Source organism: Neohortaea acidophila (genome assembly GCF_010093505.1).
Source record: "Neohortaea acidophila strain CBS 113389 unplaced genomic scaffold BDY17scaffold_8, whole genome shotgun sequence".
NCBI classification, from domain to species: domain Eukaryota; kingdom Fungi; phylum Ascomycota; class Dothideomycetes; order Mycosphaerellales; family Teratosphaeriaceae; genus Neohortaea; species Neohortaea acidophila.
This window is the reverse complement of record NW_022985517.1, coordinates 818,441-831,933: the sequence shown is the minus strand read 5'-3', so window position 1 is coordinate 831,933 and position 13,493 is coordinate 818,441. Positions and strand designations below refer to the sequence as shown.

The window sequence follows — 13,493 nt, the reverse complement described above, 5'->3', positions numbered from 1 at the left end:
CATGTATCATGCCTCCCGACGTCCTCGCATCCTAGCATAGATGGCCTCAAACAATCCCAGCACCGACCCAACAATCGGCAGCCGTTCCCCATGTCCATGTTCGCCATGCAACGCATCACCGCCATCAGACGCAGCTTGTGCAGCCCGCTCTTCATCGAAGAACACTAGATAAAACGATCAGCGAGACGCCATCCACACATTCACATGAGCAAGCAACTTACCATGCGGCTTCACAAACCAACTAATCAGAAAAGCCAGACCAAACGTAGACGCCAAACAAACAAACACCGTCTGCGGAAAGTTCTTCACCGTCCCGGCGTAGATGCCGTTGAACACTGCGGGAGCAATCACGCGCGCAACCGCATGCAGCAGACTAGTAGCCCCCAGCAGCTGGCCCGTTCGATCAGCAGGAATATGCTTCGTCAGCGACGACTGCAACGTAGGCGACGCAATGCCTCCGACCGCCGCAACGGCGCCAGCAAGCGTGAGAACTCCACCGCTCCGCGCGAGCGAGAAACCCACGTAGCCCAGCGTATCCATGAACACAGCCGCGCGCACAACACTAAGGTCGAAGCTGTCACAGCCGGTGGACTTGCGCAGGCCCGTCTTTGCCGGGCGGCCGCGCACGAGGCGTGTGATAGTCGGGAGGATGACGAGCAGGCAGAAGACGCGCGAGCTGTTGACGATGGTCAGGAAGCGGCCGGACTCGAACGTCGTCCAGCCGAACATGTAGTTCGAGTAGGCGATGACGACCACCATGCTGCCCATCGCCACGCCGAAGCAGATGGTGTCGACGGCGGCGAGGAAGAAGAGGTTGCGCCGGAGAGCGGTGGAGCTGCCGGGGCCTGTGGGCCAGAGGACTTTGAGCGGTTCGAAGGGGTTCATGGCGCGCAGCGTGTCGATCCAGTCGGAAGGTGGGCCATCGTGTGAGTAGGATGAGACGGCACTCTCGTGTTTCTCCCTTGCGATCATTTGTCGTTTCTTGGAGAGGGATTCGGGCACGGCCAGGGCAATGAAAGCGATGAATACGAAATGGACGCCCGTGAGAATCCAAAACACCACCACAATCTGGCCCGTGGCTTTGACAATGTATCCCGCGAGGATGGGCCCGATGGCGATGCCGGTGAAGAGGCAGGCGTGGAACCATGCAAAGACAATATTCCTCCTTGCGGGCGGAGTGCAGTCGGCAGCGTACGCGTTGACAATGGCACCGGCGAGGATGAAGGAGCCCGTCAGGCCATCAATGACGGCCGCAAGAAGCAGCAAATACACCGGAAACGTCTCGGGCCAGGTGGCGGCGCAAATGTAGATGGCCTCGCTTCCAATCATCCCAAAACTCGTCATGATCAAGACAATCTTTCGGCCGTACCGATCGGACAGAGCGCCCAGCTTGGGACTCGAGGCCGCGGCGGCGACGCCCGACAATACTCCAATCCACAGCATCATCATGGACACGCCAGACTGCACTTCCGGTATACGACACTGGTCGTTCTCCCCGCCCCTGAAGTCCACGGGCACCATGGTGAAGCCCGGGTCGAGCAACATGCGCTCCTGGAAGTACTTTTGGCACACCAGCTCCAGGATGAGGTTGATCTTGGGCGTGATGATGCCTCCAAAAGCACAAGCGACCAAGAAGAACGGCGCTATAATCCAGAAGATGGACGGGCGTTTGTGCCATGGTAGATGCGCAAACTCGTCCTCTTCCAGCCACGGCGGCGGCGGCGAGTCCGGCTCGTCGTGCTGTTCTCGTGCCAGCAGCGGGGACTCTTCATCGACCGCATCCTCTCGATCATCGCGGTATATGGATTTTGACACGCCCGGTTGTGCGATTTCCGCATTCTTCTTGCCTGCGCTCTCTTTGCGCCTCGATTGTTCTTGCTCGAGAGCCTGTCCGTCGAGCTGAATCTCCGCTTCGATTGCGCCGTCGCTGCTCTCCATCTTTCTGGACGTGTGCCGAGATCCAAACTCTTCCTTGCCCTCTCAAGACTGAATAAGATGGGGTAGCCTGGGTCGAGCGACGGGGTGGAAGAGGTCGCGGCAATCAACGGGTCATTGAAACGAATGGAATGCAGTCCAAGCAAGCAATCGATAGGAATCCAGAAATCGTACACCGTCTCGCTCCGTTCATCTAGATAGGAGCATAGTGGATAGCCAAGCAAGGGAGGAGGCAGCTGATAAATAGAAACGGAGGGCGCAAGGAGTTGGACCTCCGAAATCCTGATAGACTCCTTCAAACCCGTCCCATCCTTGTGCCTCGGAGTGGCATGCAAGCTATCGTGAGCCGGGGTACTCGCCGGGCTAATCGCATTTAGCTGCAGCCCACGTCATTGATTCACTGGAGTCGCTTAACCATCTGCCGATCCAACGTGGCCCGCTGGCCGGGACGGCGACGCATTCGGCCGTGCTTCCGTTTCATCACTGAGCTGTGTATCAATCGGTGCTTGAATACCTATCTGATCCGGTCGAGATTGCTGGACACTTGGATACACAGCATGCTACGAATCGCCTTACATAATTTACACAAGCAACGCTGACGGAGATGCAAGCAAATGACGCCTCACAACGTCAAAGCCTTGTTCTTCTGCTGCCCCAACCCCGTAAAGAACCGCTTCTGCTCCAGGCATCTCTCGCTCGTGCACCCGGGGCATCTCAGTCCCATCTGGCGACTGCACACTTCTCCGCCGTGTAGATGAGCACCTGCCAAATCCGCCAAAGCTTTGATGAACGTCGGGCTGCCGTTCAAACTCTCTGCCCTGCGCACGCGCCCTTCGGCGCCCAACTGATCGGCTTCATGGATGACTTCCTGGTCGATCTCAAACAGCGTTTCGATGTGGTCACTGGTAAAGGCAATGGGAATGAGGACCAGATCTTTCTGGCCCTTTTTGACAAAGTTGGTCACGGTGTCGCTCGTCTGCGCGCCCAGCCAGGCCGAAGGCCCGACTTGCGACTGCCAGACCAGTCGATAGGGGTTGCGGAAACCGAGTCGCTGTTGCACCGCCCATACTGTTGCTGCCACCTCCGACGGATAGGGATCGCCGCGGTTGACCACGCTCATGGGCAGGCTGTGCGCGCTGAAAAGTAGGACCACGTTGTCCCGCACGTCTTCGGGGTATGTTTCGAGCGTCTTGGTGATGTTCTCTGCGAACGCTTCCACAAGTCCAGGATGCGTAGGCCAGCGGTCAATGACGCTCCATTGAATCGAGCCTTCTGCCTCTGCTGCTGAAAGATCCGGGTTGCGCGTGGGAGACTCGAGTCTTTGCCTCCACTTCCAGAGCTCATTCAATGAGCTGCCAGTGGTACTGCACGAGTATTGCGGGTATTGCGTGAACGCCACCGCCCTCCCACCTCGCCCTTTCCCGAACCCATCCTCCAACAGCTTGTTGTATGTCTCTTCCGTCAAAGGATTGGCATATCGAAACGCCACGTATGGTTTATGCGGGGCAGTCTCAGGGTTGGTTTTGTCAAGAATCTTGCACATCTCCGCCGCTTGATATTCGCTCCACTTCCGAATTGGACTTCCACCGCCAATGCCCGCGTATTGCTTCTTGATCTTCGGTGTTCTTCTCCGACTGATCAACGGGCCGAGGTAGTTTTGTAGCGGTCCAAGGGGAATCAAGTCGGCGTCGGCGAAGAGGCGAGAGAGGAAGCCGCCCACTTCATCGGTGGTGGCGGGGCCTCCCATGTTCATGAAGACCATCGCCGTCGGGCCCTTGGATCCCGTGGCATTCTGCGTGACCGGCGGCGCAACTGAGGCTAGGCATCGCGACTGCTGTTGCGGTATCCGTAGGCCCTGGAAGCTGTGCTGGGAGCGCTGGACACAGCTTTGTGCAGTCGCGCGACTCGCGAGCTGCTGGAATGGTCTCTGGACACTCATTGTACTGTGGCGACGGGAGTGTCGCGAAGGGTGGAGGTGAGGGTGGTTGAGGCGAGTGGTTGTTCGGACGGACGAATATAGGTGAAAGGCAACATATGCTGCTAATTGACGTGCTACGATTGGTTCGGGCCAGCTACGTAGGGCATTAGCTCATGCATGGTCTGTGCGTTCCTTATTTCAACTTCCCGTCTTCCGGCCTCCATCTGGACTCCCAAATACTGCCCGATATTGTTCGAATGATGTTGGAGCGGTTCTCTTTGAACCGCAATACTCGTCATCGTCACCCATTCCATTACCGCCGCGGTCTGAATGGAATCAGCCCGACGTGGCACGACGCTTCTATTCACCGCATCCGGGCAGCCTTGTGTATCGCCTTATGCAGCCACGATTTCGTCAAGACAGCGCATGCATTTCATATTTGCTGGTATGTTCCTCACGAGCGATCATGAGATCTCTTTGTCGTCGCACCACGTGCTGTCTCTGCCTTTCATGGCCATTTTCCTCTCCAACAAGCCAAACACCAAGCAAATGGGAACACGACCATTTCCACTTTGATTGTCTCTATCTTCTGCCGTTTCCCTCCCGGCAACTCCAAGTCCCGCATTTGATCGTTTTTTTACTTAATTTGTCGCTTCATTCACCTCACAACATCATATACGCGTGCATTCAGGAGCGCCTAATGCCCTGTCACAAGCAATATACATACACATCACCATCAGCCGTATACAGCCTCACCCTCCATGCCAGCACGCTCCTGAACCAACTGACGATACTGTCGTGAAACCCTTTCCCCGGTCATGGCCGTGTCACAAGGGCACCACGGCATGCGACTGCCGACACTGTTGCCACGAGATCGGCGGTGGGGAAGACTGCTACTTGTGAAAGTGGACGGGTATTTGAACCTGCTTCTTTCCCCTCAACTCTCGACATCATCCTCCCCTCTACATCACTCGCAGCCACTTCCGACAATCTCCGACAACATCCGGCCACTTTTCTCTCCATCCATTCATCATTGATATAACATCACTGTTCTTGCTCAACAGTAGCGAGCTGAAGTTCTTCATTTCGACCCCCTATCCTGCGCCGCAAGGCCCTTCTCGACTGGCCCCTACATCCGTGACACCTGATTATCACAACTCCGTGGCGGAGACTACGTCGGCAAAATGACGATCATTGGGAATCAGTCAAGGTTCAGCAAAAACGACGCTGATCAAGCGAACGGGCAGCCGAAAACGTCGACAGCTGCCCACCAACCAGAGGATGTACACCTCCTTCTCGATGGCGCCCTCATCGAAATCGTACCTCTCCGCCTGCTCCAGCGCTTCTCCCAGCGCGTGAGGAAAGCTTTCTCTGGCGAAGCTGCCCACATCCGCCCGAAAAGCCTCGACCTCACACACCCTGCGCTATGGAACCAACCTTCGCCCGAGGCATTCAAAGCCGCCTTCGCCTGGATGCGCCGCGTAGCGCCATACCGATGTCCCGCCCACGACCTCCCCGCCTTCGGCCCAAGCGAGCCAGATGCGCAACCCCTCCCACCTCTCATCGACCTGTACGCCGCCGCACAGAGTCTGGAGTTTTGCGTCTTCCCGCGGAAACTCAAAGACTACCTCCTCGGCCGCCTCTCCAACTTCCCGCCCTTGCTGCCCGACCTGACGCTCGTGCACTACCATCTGCCCGTTGAAGACATCGTCATGACACGCCTGCTCACCTCGTACGTCGAACACCGCGGCATCTACACTGCTCAGCAGACCGGCGAGTTCCTTCGGTATATCAACGAAGGCGACGCAGCCGGCTGGGATGGGGCTCTTTGGCGGCGTTTCAAGAAAGTCGAAGCGCACCACAGGCAACAGCAGCAGCCAGTGCCATCTGGGCCAGCAGCAGCAGCAGCACCGGTGCCGAGCGCTTCCCAATCCACGCCAGGGCCAGCACTGCGCCACTTCAGCCCGCCGCTGGAGCGTCCACCGCAGTCTCGCAAGCAACAGCGGTTGCCGTGGTGTCCGAAAGAAGAGGGCAACAAGCACCCGCGCCTGCGCCTGCGACGGCACCCGTCGTGGAATCGCAGGGCAATGCGCGAGGCGTCGGCGGAAGACACGTCCCGGGCGCATCATAGTGGTGGCCTCACACCACACGCCCTCGAACAGAACGACGTTTCAAAACTCCCGCGTGGAGACACAACCTACTCCTGGTCAATCGTGCACACGGCCAGAGCATCGACATGCATATAGGACCTGGGGCGCCGCGCCTGCTATTGCTTGCTGCTCTTTCTCCTGGACCCTCTACTTCCTCTTGGTATCGGCATTGCTCCAGGCATTCCACATTTGCGTCGACTCTTCAATACGTTGCAAGCGTCATTTCGAGGATGGAGCAGTAAGGTCATATTGAACTTGGGATTCCGTGGGACATTCGACGTGAGGGGTAGGGGCAGAGCGTACATAAATTTGAGGGGAGGATTACATTAATTCACAACAATGAGAAAACGTGACGACCAAAAATCCGAGTTGTCCACTTCACCAGCAATCATCAGGAATTCAATACTTCTATCCATATTCTAGAGAGCAAAGAGCATCTAATCCCTCCTACTCAACGTCAACCATCCACCTCCGCCTCCGCCTTCACTCCCTCCTTCACCCCGTCCCCCTCCTTCGCCACACCACCCACACCAACCCCCACAAACCCCTCCGGGACCCCCTTCGCCGGCCTCCCAAGCAACCCATAACTACTCCCCACCCAACACCCCAAAAACCCACTCCACTGACACCCGCCCGCCAGAATGCGCTGAATAGCCTTATACTGATGCATATCCGCATACGCCAAGCCAGTCTTCGGATCGCGGAACTTCGCCGGCCACGACGTGAGGGCGCACCGGTGCTTGGACGGCGCAGGGGGCAGCGGGACCTCGTTGCCTGCGCGCTTGCGCGGGCGTGTGAGGAGGTATTTGCTTTCTTCTGGTGTGAGGGCGGGGGTGAGAGGGAAGGCTTGCGGGAGGAGGAGGAGTTTGATTGGGTCGGCGTCGAGGGTTGTGTCGGTTTGTTTGTATTTTGGGATGCGCTTGGGGGTTGGGTTGGGTGTTTTGCGGAGGGTGGGGAAGTTTTCGAGCATGAGGAGGGTGCGTTGGGCTTGTTCGCGGACGAGGGGGATTGTGGGGGCTGGGGGAGGGGGAGGTGGGGTTGCGACTGCTGGGCTTTCGAGGGGGAATTGGTGGGTGCCTGGTGGCCAGCCGTGGTAGATTTGGGTTGGTTGTTGCTGGGAGGGTGTAGGTGGTTGGTCGTGAGGCGGGATTTGCGGTGGATTGGTTGATTGAGGGATGTAGAGGAATGGCGCGCTTGGTAGGTAGTCGAGCGTGGTAGTGGAAGCACTCGTGGTACTGGCCGGCGGCTGCGACGATCCATCTTGAGGCTGTGGGGGGGCGTCCAGTTGGCCATCACCTGTAGCTTGGACTGCTGCCGCATCTTTCCCGGGCGATGGTGCCGGAGAAGTCGCTGGAGCCGCTGAGTCTGTAACCTCTGCATCCTTCTTCTCACTCGGCGTCTCAGCCTTCTTCTCTTCCAGCACAATCTCATCGACATTCCTACTCCCATGGCTCAACCGCCTGATCTTGATCTTGTCACCCTCCCATAACACACTGCCACTCCACATGCGATAGAACGAGCCTTCCAGCCCCCTCTTCCTCTTTGCCGCCAACGCCTCCTCCCGCAACCTCTGTCTCTCCGCCTCGTCCCGTTCCCAGCGGCCAAAGTCCCTCGCCGTCTCGCGCTCAATCCTCTCACACTTCCTTAGCCTCTCCTCCTGACTCATCTCCGTCATGCGCTTGTTGGTCTTCTCGCGCTCCGCCGCATCTTTCATGACGCGTCGCTGTCGCTCGCTCCGCTCCGCGCTCTGCTTGAGATTCGCGTGTACTATCTCGCGATTCTGCACAGCCAAGGAGCGGCCGGACTGACGAACAGGCGCATCGGCAGGGGTAGGCAGCCAGTTGGAGCGCTCGCTCATCTTCCGCGGTCGTTCTGCCGCTGTGCTGCTGCCGTCTTCCGTCTTCACGTCGTCTGCAAGCTTCACACTTTTCTTCTTCCGCCATGCCGGGATTTTGAGTCTTGCGTCGTGAGCCTTGCGCTTCTTCCTCGCTTCCACGCGCTCTTGTCGCTTGAGCGCCTTCTCGCCTTCGAGCTCTTCCTGCTCGCCTGCTTTGGGGGGTCCGGCATCTTCTTCGTCGCTGGAAGAGTCTAATACATCGTCGTCGTCGCCCTTGTCCGAACCTTCGTAATCCTCGGCATCTCCCTCTTCATCCTCCGCCAGGAGTTCCTTCTGCAACTCTTCATCATCAAGGTTGGCGCGAAGGGTTGCGTAGAGGTTACCGGCGGTGACGCGCTTCTGTCGTGTGGCGATGAGGCCGGTCGTCTCGATGTCTTCGCTGTCAGAACTGGAGTCTGACCTATCGTCTTCGTCGTCGGACATGGCTGTGTGCGCCGCGGATATGTGGAGGCCGTGTAGAAGAAAGTCAAGTGTAGGTGTGAAGGTCGGGGTGGTCTTAAGGCGGGCCCAGCGGGAGTCGCCGCTCGTGCCTTCTCCACGGATCGAACTCCTTCAGACCTTCGTCAACTCCACCCTCTTCTTCATGTCCACGCATGTTTAAAAAAAAAATCGTTATGGGATGATCAGATACATGGATTGGAAGCCCTCTAATTCACGACCGGTTATCAGAGCACTCAGCATTGACGTGGTGTTCCTGCTTCCCATTCGCCCTCTGATTAGTCTTTGTTTCGTAAGACTAGCCTAACCCTTCAGCTCGGTGGATGGATCGAGTGACAGCATACGCTCTCCTCATCTCCAGCATGCGTACTCTTCGCCGACTCCTGCTCGATTAAACCCGTACGTTTTCCGACATCCCAACAGCGCGCATTCACATGTTTCGCCGCGCGAGGCTATCTCGAATAACCCGAACCCCTATCGTCTGCTCCATCGCAAGCACCAGAGGATTGAGAATACTCGCTTCGCCCAAGCATCATCCACACACCCGCATCGCCGTCCTATACCAGGCTGTGGAACCGCCGGTAGTCAACGGCCTGCGCAAACCGAAGAAACCCGGCGGTAAGCGGCCAGCTGCAGCCCTCCGTCTAGCTCCACTCTCACACGAACATCAATGCAGGTTACAGAGACTCGGGCGCGGATATATGCTACGTCCTTCGACAGCATGGCCACGATGTGATTACAGAGGCTGAACAGCCATCCCCGCTGCAGGATGATGGCTGGTGCTTTCCCGACACGGAGCGAGGCATCAAGGCCGCGATTGACCGTGGCGCGACTCACTTGTGGGCCAACACCACCCTCTTTGCCGCACATCCGCTGCAGGCGTCCGAGGCGTTGGATAGATATGCACCGAGGTTGCGGGTCGTCGGCCAGCCTCCGCTGCTGGTCGATGCATTCGACGACAAAAACTTTGTGAATGCTTTGTTGCGTCGAACGGCGCGATTCACTCTGCCTGACTCTCGGATTTTGGACTGTGCAGACACTGCTTTGGTCTTGGGGATGCGGTATCCCGTTGTGGGCAAACCGATTCGTGGTCGGGGCAGCCACGGGGTGAAATTATGTCGAAATGAGGGCACGCTGCGTGCCCATCTGGAGAGTCTGTTGAAAGAAAGCCCCCTCGTCATGGTGGAGGAGTATCTACCTGGCGAGGAAGGCACAGTAACGATCATGCCTCCATCGAGCGACCACCCGGGATACTGGTCGCTGCCACTTGTCGTCCGCTTCAATCACGAAGATGGAATCGCGCCCTACAACGGAGTGGTGGCGGTGACTAGCAACTCCCGCATTCTTTCCGACGAGGAATTGCAAGCCGATCCGACTTATGCCGACATCTGCAAGCAATGCGAACATGTAGCGGAAATGCTTCGCGTTACTGCTCCCATTCGCATCGACGTGCGACGAGTCACGAAGGAGAAGGGCTCCAAGTTCGCCATGTTCGATATCAACATGAAGCCCAATCAGACCGGCCCGGGGCGGCCAGGGCGAGAAGACCAGGCGAGTCTGACGGCGATGGCGGCGACGAAGCTGGGATGGGATTATGGGGCGTTGCTGATGCACGTCCTGGGCTCCGCGCCGACGTTGAAGGAGCTGAGGAGTATTTCATTGAATTGATAACGACGAACGTAGATGTTGCAAATGAAATGTCGCTCTACATTGACAGGGCTGATCGCGGCCAGCCTTTTGCTACTGAATTAGGGCAGCTGTATAAATTCAAGTCACCCCCAAACCTTCGCCCTCATCCCGCTTACATTCCTTCCTTACCACGGAAATCGCAAAACCATCATTCACCAGCAGGCAAAATGACAGAAACAACATCCATCAAAGGCGTGTCCAAACAGCAAATCCTCTCACTCGACTTCCACCTCTCCGCCCGGCGCCAAGGCACTGTAAGCATCACAGTAGAACCCGACAGCAACCCACTCGACTACGGCAAAGACCTGCTCCTCCCGACTCTCCTCCCAGACACGCCACTCGAGACAGCACTCAAACGCACCCTCGACTTCCCCGTCATCACAGCCAGAGTGCACTCCACCGGCGCCCGCGGCTACGGCGCCTACTACGGCTGGATCCAACTAACGCGCAGCGGCGAACCCAGCCTCACAGCCGCCCACGCCTGGGAAATGGATCCCGTCCCCATCACCAAAGATCTCAATACGCCGTTCGTCTGGTTCGGTCCAGAGCCGATGCTCTTCGACGGCCCTTTCCGCCCGCGCGACACGGATGTGGAGTGGAGTGCGCACAGCTTTTTGGCGGAGGTGGGGGACTCGTGTCTTTCGAGGGATGTGCGGCCGATTTTGGGGTTTGAGTGGGGGTTTTGGATCCGGGAGGGGAGGGTGCTTGTGAAGGAGTTGAAGCGGTTGGATTTGGAGGCTTGGGATGGGCATTTGGCGTTGTTTCGTGGGAAGTTTGAGGGGTGGAAGTTTAGGGGGGCGGAGGGGAGGTGATGCCATTTGTACTACAGGTGCATGATTGAAGGGTATGGCATGACCTAAAGACTTAAATTTGAAATGGACATTCGATCGGCACAAGGCTACGAAGAGTGCAATCGAAGAAAGTGAGTGACGTGGTTGATTGCTGGCAAGGCTGCAGGGCTGGCGATGGAGCTGCGGGCCGAAAGTCAATCGCGTGGTGAGATCATGCATTTGAAGAAACATCCATCTTTTTACAATTCATCCATCCCCATCCTCTTACCTCCACCACATCTCGCCAAAATGGCCAGCAACTCAATCTGCACGTCCTGCCTACGCGCAGCAAGCAGATCGCCCTGCATCAAACGAACCACCTTCCCCCGCCTGCAAAGAAGCCTTCCCTTCTCCACCACACACGCGCAAAGAAAGCAAGACCCAACACCCGCACCCCCTCCACCACCCCTCCCCCATATCCCCAAAAGCCAACACGACGCCATCACCTCCTTCGCCTCCACCCTGCGCCAAAGCTCCGCCCTCAAAGCCGCCACAGAGCCGTACATCGCCTACGGCAGCACCGAAGACCTCTTCCGCGAATGCAGCCGGCAGTGCGAGTACACCGTGCCCGCGCGCCTCGCCAGCACCCCCGAAGAGCCGCCGCGAACCGCAGCAGGCGAGGATCTAGGCGAGGGGCAGGGGTGGTGGTATGCGGCGAAGAGCAGTGGTGGACTTGGATTGGACGCTACGTTCAATGCCTGGGCGCAGATTATGTTTCTGCATATGTATGTGTTGACTGTGCGGTTGCGCTGCTTCCCTGCGGAGCATGCGCGCGTCTGGCATCAGCAGCTCGTTGATCACTTCTTCTACGCGGCGGAGGATCGGATGGTGCAGTGGCATGCCATCACCATGCGCGGCTCGCGGAACAAATACCTGAAAGATCTCTGGCAGCAGTGGAGAGGCGTGATCCTGTCGTATGACGAGGGACTGGTGAGGGGCGATGCAGTTCTGGCCGCGGCGGTGTGGAGGAATGTGTTCAAGGGGGAGGTGGAGGCGGATGTGAGGGATGTAGCGCTCGTGACGGCGTATCTGCGCGCGCAGCTGAAGATGCTGGACGAGCTGGGGGATGAGCGGATTGCGAGTGGCGAGGTGCGGTTCGGGGATCCGAATGCCGTGCGTAAGGTGGTGGAGCAGGAGAGCGTGGGGATGAAGCGTGCTTTTACGGCGGAGGAGTTGAAGGCGGCGCAGGAAGGGAAGAATGAGGGAAAAGAGCAAAAGTGATTCCAAGGGGTATCATATCCCGCCCAGTTACCCAACTCCGCGCTGAAAATGAACTATCACAACACCGTCAATCCGCATACGTCGGCCCGTCATCCATCCCATTCCGCACCTCACTCGCCCTGCGCTTCCTCTCCTCCTGCCTCACCCTCTCCGCCTCCATCCGCCGCCTCTCCTCCTCCTTCCGCGCCTTCTCACGCCCCTTGAACGCCTCGCGGATATTCATCGCCTCGCGCACCAAATCCTGCTCCGTGACCGCATCGTCAATGCTCTCCTGCACACTCTCCACCACCGTGATGTGATTCGCGTCCTTCTTGTCGTCGCGGAAGCGCGGCGCCCCGTCCTTCTCTACCTTCGGCCTCCACCCGCCCGTCGCGGGGTCTTTGTAGCACTCGATGATGCGCCCGTCCAGCTGTTGGTTCAGCTTCTTCATCGCACTCCACTCCGCTTCCGTCACTTTCAAGGGCCCATATGACTTATACCCCTCGCCCCTGCGATCCCCATAGTTCACATACAGCTCCATCTCCGGCATCGCGTCATAATCCTCCCGCACCACCCCGTCCTCCTCATCCTCGACAGACGGGAACGCACCCAGCAGCAGGCGGAAATCCACCGTATTCTCCTGCGGCGGCTTCCACTTAAGAATGTGCTCGTCCGTGCCCGTCTTGTACGCCGTGCCCTTGCACGTGAAAATCAACCCATCGTTCCCATGCGGCAAGTTGGGTATGCGGTCTCGGAACATCATCTCCATCCCATACGGAAATTCCATCTTTTTCATTTCCAGCTGGAACGGCTGCGCCGCGACGTCCTGCGGGAACTGCTTCGCGAAGTTCTGATACGGCTTCGTAATGAGCGCTTCGATGCGCGCGAGTCGCTTGTCGAACGGCCGCGACGTCACGTTCTCCCCATCGATAGCAAGGCAGTCGAAAATCAAGTACGCCAGCCGCTCCTGCTGTCCATTCCGAAACGTCTGCCTCACCAGCTCGCCATCCAGCAGCGTGCCGGTGTGAAACGTCTCCAGGCCCTCCAGGCGCGGCAGGTGCAGCGCATCGCGCGGAACATAGTAGTAATCGTTCTTGCGGTCGATGAGGAACTGCGCCTCCACGCCCTCGCCGTCGATGAAGATTTGCGTGAGGAAGAGCAGGCACCGCACCCCGTCTGTCTTCTCGCACATGAAGTAGTCGACGTGCCGGAGCTCGGCGAGATGGCGGCGTGCGAAGGAGACGGGCTGTGCGCCGGGGAAGCGGATTGTTTTGTCGTCGAGGAGGTCGCAGACTGCGCTGCGTTGGAGGTGTACGTCTTCGCCTGAGAGGCGGATGCCGATGGCGTCGAGGTTGATTGAGGAGCCCATGGTCGGGCGTGAGGTGGTGAGGGGGAGTCGGCGCTGTAGATGATGGAAGGGAAGCTGTTGTAGATGA

At 57.9% G+C, this 13,493-nt stretch overlaps 8 protein-coding genes across 8 annotated transcripts; 4 read left to right on the top strand and 4 right to left on the bottom strand.

The window, feature by feature from the left end:
- Window positions 1-177: 177 nt before the first annotated feature.
- BDY17DRAFT_312073 (major facilitator superfamily domain-containing protein) lies at window positions 178-1,938 on the bottom strand (the record flags this gene model as incomplete). Its single annotated transcript, XM_033735597.1, has 1 exon — window positions 178-1,938. One exon carries the CDS (start codon window positions 1,936-1,938, stop codon window positions 178-180), a length of 1,761 nt encoding a protein of 586 aa, XP_033587925.1.
- A 531-nt stretch (window positions 1,939-2,469) lies between these two features.
- On the bottom strand, window positions 2,470-3,962 carry BDY17DRAFT_301186 (ferrochelatase). Its single transcript, XM_033734198.1, has one exon. It carries the CDS (start codon window positions 3,872-3,874, stop codon window positions 2,558-2,560), a length of 1,317 nt encoding a protein of 438 aa, XP_033587924.1. The 5' UTR covers window positions 3,875-3,962; the 3' UTR covers window positions 2,470-2,557.
- Window positions 3,963-5,037: 1,075 nt separating this feature from the next.
- Window positions 5,038-6,099, top strand: BDY17DRAFT_355076 (uncharacterized protein; the record flags this gene model as incomplete). Its single annotated transcript, XM_033738255.1, has 1 exon — window positions 5,038-6,099. One exon carries the CDS (start codon window positions 5,038-5,040, stop codon window positions 6,097-6,099), a length of 1,062 nt encoding a protein of 353 aa, XP_033587923.1.
- Window positions 6,100-6,460: 361 nt separating this feature from the next.
- On the bottom strand, window positions 6,461-8,323 carry BDY17DRAFT_312070 (YL1 nuclear protein-domain-containing protein; the record flags this gene model as incomplete). Its single annotated transcript, XM_033735596.1, has 1 exon — window positions 6,461-8,323. One exon carries the CDS (start codon window positions 8,321-8,323, stop codon window positions 6,461-6,463), a length of 1,863 nt encoding a protein of 620 aa, XP_033587922.1.
- Window positions 8,324-8,772: 449 nt separating this feature from the next.
- BDY17DRAFT_326047 (D-alanine--D-alanine ligase) lies at window positions 8,773-10,006 on the top strand (the record flags this gene model as incomplete). Its single annotated transcript, XM_033737446.1, has 2 exons — window positions 8,773-8,956; window positions 9,015-10,006. The coding sequence occupies 2 exons, from the start codon at window positions 8,773-8,775 to the stop codon at window positions 10,004-10,006; spliced, it is 1,176 nt and encodes a 391-aa protein (XP_033587921.1).
- Window positions 10,007-10,122: 116 nt separating this feature from the next.
- On the top strand, window positions 10,123-11,060 carry BDY17DRAFT_301180 (uncharacterized protein). The gene has a single exon (XM_033734197.1). It carries the CDS (start codon window positions 10,195-10,197, stop codon window positions 10,837-10,839), a length of 645 nt encoding a protein of 214 aa, XP_033587920.1. The 5' UTR covers window positions 10,123-10,194; the 3' UTR covers window positions 10,840-11,060.
- A 46-nt stretch (window positions 11,061-11,106) lies between these two features.
- Window positions 11,107-12,078, top strand: BDY17DRAFT_326045 (ubiquinol-cytochrome C chaperone-domain-containing protein; the record flags this gene model as incomplete). Its single annotated transcript, XM_033737445.1, has 1 exon — window positions 11,107-12,078. The coding sequence occupies one exon, from the start codon at window positions 11,107-11,109 to the stop codon at window positions 12,076-12,078; it is 972 nt and encodes a 323-aa protein (XP_033587919.1).
- Window positions 12,079-12,145: 67 nt separating this feature from the next.
- Window positions 12,146-13,426, bottom strand: BDY17DRAFT_253582 (mRNA capping enzyme, catalytic domain-containing protein; the record flags this gene model as incomplete). The annotated part of the gene is made up of 1 exon (XM_033731351.1): window positions 12,146-13,426. The coding sequence occupies one exon, from the start codon at window positions 13,424-13,426 to the stop codon at window positions 12,146-12,148; it is 1,281 nt and encodes a 426-aa protein (XP_033587918.1).
- Between the last annotated feature and the right edge of the window lie 67 nt (window positions 13,427-13,493).